Here is a 9,690-nt window from a genome sequence, read left to right as displayed (position 1 = left end):
GTCCTAGACTTAGCCTTATAATCTTCATAGAGCATCTCCAAATTGTCTTTAAGCTTTTTGATTTTCGATGCAGAAGTAGTTGGATCAATTCTTTCATAAGCTACTTCAAGCATTTGCAGTTTCATTCTTGGGTCTAAAACAGCTCCCATTGCCAAAATAAGACTATAATCCTCCCAATACTTGGTAAACATAATCTGCATATCCTGAGCCAGTTTTGCCACATCTTCATCATCACAAAGTGCAAATTTCCTCAGCAACAGTTCAATTCTCCACACTTGTGTAAAGTAGACATTAGAAGTAGGATACTTAGAACCTGAAAAGTGTGTAGTGATATCACTAAACGGCTTCAACAACTCACAGATTTTCTCTCCACGCTTCCATTCATCATCAGAAGGCAAAGTCTTGTAGTTGCTGTCAAACCACTTCAAGCTGACAAATGCTTCTTTAAACTTTAAAGCTCTTACAAGCATCTCATATGTGGAGTTCCATCTGGTAGGAACATCCTGTGATAACCCTGCTCCACTCTTAATCTTTACTCTCTCAACACATGCAGCAAAAGCGTCTCTCCTCTTTGAAGATGCTTTAACATATATCACACTCTCTCTGATTTTGTGCAGAACATCTTTTGCTAGATCTAAACCTTTCTTCACTATCAGATTCATAATATGGGCACAGCATCTAACATGCATAAATTTCCCATCACATAATAAACCACTACCACTAATCATCTGAAGTTGACCCTTGAGGATGTTCAGCATACTATTGTTGTTTGTTGCATTATCTAAGGTAATAGAAAATACCTTTTTCTCCAATCCCCATTCTTTCATACATTCCAGAATCTTGTTAGAGATTTCTTCACCAGTGTGAGGAGATTTAAGTTCACAGAAAGCCAAAATCTTGCTATTCAAGTGCCAGTTTTCATCAATGTAGTGCGCAGTCAAGCAAATATAACTCATAACTGTACCTTTTGCTGTCCATAAGTCTGAAGTGAAACAGACACGCCCATGTTGGTTTGCAAGTACTTCTTTCAGCTTGACCTTTTCCATCTCATACTTCCTATACACATCCGCTGCAGCAGTCTGTCTACAAATTGGTTGACACTCGGGATTGAGATACAAGTCTCTTGCTCTAACTTTCTCATAGTCAGGATAGCGAAATGGCAAATCATGGTAAATGATGATCTCACTTGTCATCTCACGGTTAATCTGATGATCATATGGAGGCCTATCTTCATTCCTTGGTTTCTTTGGACACTTCTCCAAATGACGAATCAAGCTCTTAGTCCCATGTGTTTTAGTATTGATCACCAACTTGGCTCCACAGTGGATGCACTTGCCTCTTTCTTTGCCATCTTCTTCAACCCCAACTGACACAATATCTTTCCACACCTTTGAAGTTAACTTTCTCTTCCGTGGAGCATTTGGAGCTGCTTGAGTTGCTTGAGTTGCTTGAGTTGTTGATTGAGTTTCACTTTGATCTGTTCCATGCATTTCTGTCTCTCCCTCCTCATTCCCATCAATTTCTACATCTATACCACAATCTTCCTCATTCATATCCATATATTCACTTTGAGCATTAAGCCTTGCTATCAAATGTTCAGTTTCTAAGTCCATTCTGCAAAATTAATAAAACAGATTTGTAAGTGTTTATGAGTCATCAAACAGTGAAGAAACAAGCTTTAATAAACATACTACTCCCATCGATAGATTAGCAGATGTGCTAAAACTCAAAACCTACTCAAGAAGAATACAAAGGAATCTAAAGTAAGCAACCAAGATCATCAAAACAGAAACAAACACGACCAAGTGGAGAAACTAACACGCTTAATAAGAAGTAACACCAAGGATGAAACACAAATAAAAACTGATGGGAATAAGAGAACCGCACCACACTTGTATACTGGAACAACGTTCTTATAAGAAGAGAGGTTTTACAATGTTCTTTGGGAATCAGCCTCAGCGTCTTTCACTCCAGTCCCGTTCTCAATCTGAATCGTAAACTGCCCAGGACAAACACACAATCAAAGTCATAAAAACTCAGAAAAGTAAACCTAGAAACGATCATATAATAGAAATCTACCAAATCGATAATTTCAATTGAAAAAAAAAAACTAACTGAGCAAAGATTTTGAACACGACCCACGAAAAAAAAAAACTAACTTCAGTGGTTTTAGCATCGATCAATTCGAAATTTTGAACACGACCCACGAATTTAAGAATCGAACTGAGCAAAGATTTTGAAGACAATTGAACTAACCTTTCCGACTTCATACAACGACGGAGCCTTAAAACTGAACCCTAATCTAAAGTGACGAAGTTTCGGAGAAAAGAAGAAGATGAGAATGGAGAGACGACATTAATATCGGGTGGTGTCCGGAGAAACCAAGGAATATTCTTGTGTTGAAGAAGAATATTTATTTGTTTGGAAAAATAAATCAGGAGAAAAAATATTAAACGGGCTACCCGTTTAATATTCACCTGACCCGTTACGCCCGCGGATTTAAACGGGTTAACCCGTTAAATACCCTTTTATTTTACAGTATTATTAAACGGGTCACGGGCCTAAATTTCTATAACAGGCCCGTTTATGCCCGCGGGCTTTGAGCCCATTTTAACATCTCTAGTTATGAGCCTAAGCGGCAAAAAGTGTAACAAGATATAAAATCAGAAATAATTAGGAAATCTTCTTCTTTTTTTTTATGGCATTTGTAGATTTTATCATTTTGTGTGTTTTAAAGATTTGTTTTAAAAAAAAATTTACATATATTGTTTTGGATTTTCTTGGTTCCATTCTTTAGGGTATAGTATTTGTTATTAAATAAGTATTTTATCAAAAAAAAAATCACAAAATATAGTTTTTTCAAGTAGGCAAAATTGACAATTTTAACAAAGGCATTAAGCAAATGACAAATCTAAAAGTTTGTGGGACAAAATGGCAATTTCAGCAGTAATCCCATAAAATTAAGTAGAAATAAAAGCTCTAATATTGGATTGTATTGATTTCGTTTTTGTTTCTTAACTTATATACTTCAAAACTTTATAAAATAGGTGAAAAGAAAACAAACTAAAAGAAATTACTTATTTGTAAGTTTATAAATTAATTAATATTGTCTTAAGTTCATGTATATCGTGTAATGGAACTAGACATCCTTTGGTTAGAAAGAGGACTCGTGGTACTTGTAAACACATCGACAGTTATAAAATTAAGTGTACACGGTCCACTTGTGTTAAATATTTATGAGAAATTTTTAAGAAAAAAGTATGTGAGAGTAAGAGAGAGAGAGAGGTGGATGAGTCAGAGAGCAAATAATGAGTGAGTCTGCAAACTCTGATAACTTCTGCACCCTCTGCGACTCTTCCCTTTCACAGCTCTCACTCACTCCCATACACACCCATCACTACACTCATGCCACATCTCTTTCTCCAATTTTTGTTTAGTTTTGGGTTTTTCTATAGGGAGAAAGCAAAAATACCCCTTTTTTCCTTCAACTTTTAAAAATGCCATTAGGAAGAGTCCATTTTTAAGGGTACCTTTTTTTTTGGTGAAAAAGACTTTTTTACCCTTAATAAAAGAAACCTAATTTTCTCTCCACTTTGCCGTGCTTCTCTCCTTCCTCAACCGACGATTCTCTCTCCTTCGTTCATCGGCGATTCTTCGCGGTAATTCTCGATTCTTCTTCACAGCGATTCTCGATCCTTCTTCGCGGCGATTCTGCGCTTTCGTCTCTCGTACACGTAATTCCCGACATTGATTCTGGTTCTATCGCAGGCAGGTTCATTCTTTCTTTGTTTCTTTCTGAGTTTATCAATTTGGACTATCGCTTTTTTAAATTTAGGGCTTTTAGATTTCTTTGATATCGATTTGGAATATGTAAACTCTTTTAAATTTGGATTTATGTTCTTTTAAAACAGTTTTTAAAAGTCCCTTCAGTTTCTTTGATATCGATCCAGATTCAGATCTGATGCATTCAGATCGATAATTGTGTTTGATATGGATTTGAAATTAGTAAAGTCTTGTAAATTTGGATTTTTGTTATCTCTTGTAAAACACTTTTTAGAAAGTCCCTGTTAAACCATTTGATATCAATTTTTAGATCGGTCGTAGTTGAATTATGTTGATAAAGTGTGTTGATAAGATGACTTCAGATCGATAACGTGTGATGTTGATTTTTAAAAACCCTTTTAAAACTCTTGTTAATCCGTTGAAAAGTCTAATTAAGTGTGTTTCTTTAACAGATGGCATCAAGTGATTTTGAACCCCTTGCACTACCAGAACCAACATATGGTATGGGTTTAGAACCAATTGTTGGAGCAAACATATGTCAACATTCGGACTTAAGCCTAGTTGCCAAAGTTAAACATACATTAGGAAAAGCATCTTTCACGAAGCTTCAATCTTCCTTCCTTGGGCACATCATCGAACTTTCGGCCAGAGACATCAGATTTTCTGGGAAAATATTCCACTACTTGATGCTGAGAAGGCTGAAGACAAGAGGGAGAAACTTATGGTTTACAGTCGACATGCAACCTCTTCGGTTCTCCTTGAGAGAGTTCTTCCTTACAACAGGTAATTATAAAGTGTTTGCAATGGTTTTAAAACCCTTTTAAAACCCCTTTTAAAACCCTTTTAAAACCCTTTTAAAACCTTTAAAAACCTCTTTAAACTTTAAAATTGTTAAAAGCCCGTTAAAACCCTTTTAAAACTCTTTTAAAACTCTTTTAAACTCTTTTAAAACACTTTTAAAACTCTATTGTAAAAGGGTTCTTCCCGTTTTAAAAGTTTTAAAAGTTTTAAAACCCTTTTAAAACCCTTTTAAAACCCTTTTAAAACCTTTTTAAAACCTTTTTAAAACCTTTTAAAACTATTGTAAAAGGGTTTTAAAAGGGTTTTAAAACCTTTTTAAAACCTTTTAAAACTATTGTAAAAGGGTTTTTCCCGTTTTAGAAGTTTTAAAACCCTTTTAAAACTCTTTTAAAAGGGATTTAAAAGGGTTTTAGAACAGTTTATATTAGGCAAGTTTGAACAAACTAACATCATTGTTTTATTAAACATAGGGATTCAATGCGAACCTATTCATAGAGAACCAAGGAATAACGGCAAAGATCCAATTAGTGAACCATATTCTTGGGCGGTGAGAGGAGATTACACTTTAACTCAACTTCAATATCGACTATTTAATGAACCAGAAGAGGGTGAAGAACCTTTGGATGACAAGGAAAAGGAATGCCTCGCTGCAGTGGTATTAACATAAGCTATTTTGATGACACCAAATTCAACAGAGAAGATACCTCTGTCTAGGCTTAAGCATGCATCGGATTTCGAGATGTATACAGCCCAACCATGGGGCAAGGAAGCGTATAACATTCTCGCCACATGCATTCAGAAATTCGATAAAAATACTTGGTCAAAAGGTCAGTATAGTGTCAAGGGATTTCCCATGGCGTTATATATATGGGCCTTGAGTGCTGTTCCAATTTTTGGTGATACATTTGCGAGAAGATGTAATTTTTCCAGAACATTCTATCCACTGATTCTCAACTGGCAATCAAGTCGTTTTGCAAGGTTTGATGATATTGTTGAAGCTATTAAGACAGCAACTTGTGTAAGTTTTGAATTCTATTAAAAGTGTAGTTTTGATTATTCATTGGTTATCTATATTTGATGAGTTTTGTTTTGATGGATTTTGATTATTTTTGTAGGTTGAAGTCAAAACAATAATTGGAGATCCACAAGAATATAAGCATTTGGTTGATAAAGATGACAATGATTTTGAAGAAGTTATTGGCTTGGTTATGAAAGGCTATAGGTTGAAGAAAGAAGAATGGTCTTCTAGATTAGTTGATATTTACTATGCTTTGGGAGAGTTGGGTGACAAAATGGGGGAAAAATTGCCAGTCTTTGAGAAACAAGAGAAAATGGAGAAAAATTTGTCAGATTCAGAAAAACTTGACATAATCCTCTTTATGTTAGATGACTTCAACAAAAGACTAGAAGCCATTGAAGAAGCTGTCAAAACCACATCAGGGGAAGATAAGGATAAAGGAGTAAGATTACAAGATCGCACCTTTTCGCATATATTGGACACTAAACTCTTTAAACTGAGGTCCTTTTTTTTCTTTTCCCTTTGCAGTCTCACGAAGATGAAGATGGACAGAATAGAAATGAAGAGGTTATAAATGAAGAGGTCAGTATCTATTTTAAAAGTTTTTCTGTTTAAAAAGTGTTTTTAACGGATTTACAGCATAACACTGATTAAAGGGCAACCATAGTGACTTAAACCTTTTAAAACCCTTTTGAAACAGAATGTAAAACCTTAAAAATGATGTTGTTATATGTTCTTTTGTTTTGTGGCAGGCTGGCAAACAAAATGTTGATGGAGATATTGCTAGAGAAGATTTCGTAGAAAGCCAGTCTGCAGATTCTGTCCGTCCGTCAAACACACAAGATGGGAGCTACGCTGCAGATGATGAAAACACTCAAAAAACTGGTGGTGATGATGGTAATTACTTTGAAGAAACACCAAAGGTACATATATCTAGTATTTTTATAAGTTCTCAAATATCCTTTTAAAAGCCTGTTGTAAACCACAATTGTTATCATCTTTGAAGGATAAATCTCCTTCTCCACGCCCTTCTACACCAAAATTTGATCTTCTTTCTGAAGAAGATGAGGTTAGTGAAAAAGATAAAAGCATGGATAAAGAGAAGGGAGCAAGCAGTAAGAAGAGAGGTTTGAGAGAGAGAAAACAGGTAAATCATTAATTTTTTATATAGTTGTTATGAGTATTTTAAAAGATTTCATCAAGTAAACCAAGAAAATGATGAACTGCAGAGAAAGTGTAAGCAAAGCAATGATGGTGATGATGATGTTATGAACAGAAAAGAGGTTAGTAACTAGTTGTAGAAATTGTTATACATTTTATTAAATGTTTTACAAAAAATTGTGATTATCTTGAGGCACTACAGAGGAAGAAGCGTAAACCAAGTGACAATCCAGATGCTGATATTCAAGCTAGAGAAGGGGTATGTATCTAACTTAATTATTTCTATGAGATATTTAAAATGTTTTCCAGTGTATCGATATAAAGTGCGAAATTTTTTTGTTTTGTAAAGCCACAGAAAAAGAAGAGTAAATCTGATGATGTTGGTGGTGTGCAAAGAAAAAGTGAACGAAATACAATTCCTTCTATTCACACTCAGCCGCCTTACACGGCCGAGAAGAAGAAGGACCCAATACTTTATCCTTTTTCCAAAGTTGATAAGACCCGGTTAGAAGTATTTAGTGAATGGAAGAATTCAAGGAAAACAATGTAAGTTTTAGTTTCTAGCAACAAAAGTAAAAGTTCAAATTAGTCTTTTAACAGATGTATTCATGGTTTTGTAAGTATTCATGGTTATTCTGTTTATTTTTGGATGTAGGCAACTAACAATTCTGGGTAAAAAAGTTGATGCCAAGTGGTTCACAACACTAGAGACGCCAGGGAAGTCGTTAACAACAATGGTATGATTACAAAGCTTAAGGTTTTACAAATGTGTTGTTAACGTTTCATGGGGTTTTAAAAAGGTTTTAAAAATGTTTTAAAGAGTTTTAAAAGGGTTTAAAAGGTTTTAAAAGGGTTTAAAAGGTTTTAAAAGGAATTAAAATATGTCTTCTAAGCGTTTTCAAAGATTTACAATGTGTTTAAATTGGTTTACAAGATGATGTGTGACCGGGTCTGAACTTATTTATATGAAATATTTGAAAACAAGACTTGTTCTAATCTGTTTTTTGTTGTTGTTTAGCATGTTGATACAGTTGTGAAGTTGTTAAGCAGAAGAGAAGAAAGTCATCCGCACTTCTTTAAAAGCAAAGCATTGACATTGGCTGAAACTTCTTTTTTGAGAGAGATTGATGAATATTACTCAATATTCGTTGACAACAAAGACGAATATGAGTTCCCTGAAGAAGGATTCAGTCAACTCTTCAAGGAAGCACCTACAAACAAAATATTGGCGCCAATGTTGGTTAAGGAAAGGCTTTGGATGCCATTGATGATCAATTTGGAGAAGAAGGAGTTGATTATCTACGACTTAGGCAAGCATTTCTACACCAACAAAATTAAAGACAAACAGGTGGGTGCATATGCTGTTGCAATGCCTTATATTGCCCAGAAGAAGTTTGGGATGAAAAATGATACAGAGAAATCTCCATTCAGAATCAGTATTATAAATTGCATACCTCAGGTAAATACTGTTGAGCTTGTTTTCTAGTTTTTTGATATGGTCTCTGTAAATACTTTGGACTCTTCACTTTGTTTTTTCTTGATAGGTTGATAAGATTGAAGATAGTGGTGTCTTCATGCTGAAGACAATCGAATGTTTGGCTATGAGCATAACAACACATGGCAATCTTAAAAATGAGTCAATTGGTGATTTACGGAAGAAAATGGCGGTTGATATCTTTGCAGGTCAGTGTAGGTTTTTACATGGTTATTTAAACTGGTTTTAGATGGGTTAACAACTTTTGTATTGCAATGTATTTTAAATGGTTCTAACATCAATTATATTATATTTGCAGAATTACAAAATGACTAGGATAATGGAAGTTTGCATCTTGCTGGTATATGAACGTGATCGCAGGAATGGTGCTTTAGCTTATTGCATCAAGAACAATATTTTAGTTTTTTTACTGTGACACTATTCTAAAAATATGTTAAGTTACTCCTTTTATATATATACTTCGTTTAAGTTTTACGTATTTACAATGAAGTTTAAAACGTTGTTTATCATTTCCGAATCCTTTTAAAAACATTTTAAAACTCTTGTAAAATCCTATAAAATTTATTGAAATACCCAAAAAAAACTCTTTTAATCCTTTTAAAATACGTTTTAAAACACTTGTAAATCCTTTAAATTCATTGAAATACCCAAAACAAACCCTTTTAACCTTTTAAAATCCGTTTTAAAACGCTTGTAAAAACTTTTAAATGGTTTTAATACTATATTTTAAATGATTTTACAATGTTTTTGTATAATAAGGGTGAAAGCCCTAGGCCTAGGCCCAATAGTAAAAAATAACCTTCCCTCCCCCCCTGTATCAATTGTCCCTAAAAGCAAGGGTTTCTCTTTCAAAAAGTACAGTTTTCCGTCTGGGAGGTTGAAAGTCGCGAAATTCACTCAAATCTGTATTTGCTTAAATTGGGTTCTCGATTTCGTCGGATTGCAGACACGAAATCGTCGGATTGAAAGTAGGAGTCGGCTGATTGGGTACGCGAGGACTTCAAATTGCAATTTCTCTTTGTCGAATTACGGACTCTTCTTCTCCCTCGTTTTTCCTCTCAGTCCTCTATTCGAATTCGTCGTCTCTTCTTCTCCCATTTGTAAGTTTGGTTTGGAATTTAATTTTGACTTCAATTTCTATTTCAATATGAAATTTTATGATGTTTTGGTGAACTCGGAATACGAAGGTTGGAAATTTATCAATGTCTTTAAAAAGTTTTAAATTGGTTTTAAAATAGGATTTATAAGGGATCTTGGGTGCATGTCTTGAATATGTCCTCTGTAAACAATGTTGACAGGTTTTGCGATATGTGTAATTTTGAAGATTCTGCGAAGAAAATGTGCTTTCCAAAAAGATTAATCACGCCAGGCACAGAGGGAGATACATTAGAAAGAGTTACTAAATATTCTTCAGAGCAAGCTGTTTTGGCGA

General features: G+C 34.4%; 2 protein-coding genes across 2 annotated transcripts in view; one reads left to right on the top strand and one right to left on the bottom strand.

The window, feature by feature from the left end:
- The window catches only part of LOC104748629 (zinc finger BED domain-containing protein RICESLEEPER 2-like), a 3,766-nt gene extending 1,496 nt beyond the window's left edge, over positions 1–2,270 (bottom strand). The window contains exons 1-3 of the mRNA XM_010470237.2: positions 2,160–2,270; positions 1,935–1,999; positions 15–1,614 (exon numbers count right to left, since the gene is read on the bottom strand). Coding sequence (XP_010468539.2) covers positions 15–1,614; positions 1,935–1,999; positions 2,160–2,270 — 1,776 coding nt within the window. The remainder of the gene's footprint in view (positions 1–14; positions 1,615–1,934; positions 2,000–2,159) is intronic.
- Positions 4,232–8,633, top strand: LOC104747218. Its single transcript, XM_010468816.2, has 13 exons — positions 4,232–4,566; positions 5,055–5,602; positions 5,700–6,044; positions 6,131–6,184; positions 6,355–6,525; positions 6,609–6,749; positions 6,832–6,885; positions 6,957–7,022; positions 7,113–7,309; positions 7,419–7,500; positions 7,782–8,222; positions 8,308–8,446; positions 8,557–8,633. Exons 2-13 carry the CDS (start codon positions 5,261–5,263, stop codon positions 8,571–8,573), a joined length of 2,049 nt encoding a protein of 682 aa, XP_010467118.2. The 5' UTR covers positions 4,232–4,566; positions 5,055–5,260; the 3' UTR covers positions 8,574–8,633.

This window comes from Camelina sativa, chromosome 15 (assembly GCF_000633955.1).
Source record: "Camelina sativa cultivar DH55 chromosome 15, Cs, whole genome shotgun sequence".
Taxonomy (NCBI): domain Eukaryota; kingdom Viridiplantae; phylum Streptophyta; class Magnoliopsida; order Brassicales; family Brassicaceae; genus Camelina; species Camelina sativa.
The sequence above is the reverse complement of the archived record's forward strand: the minus strand, read 5'-3'. Positions and strand labels throughout refer to the sequence as shown.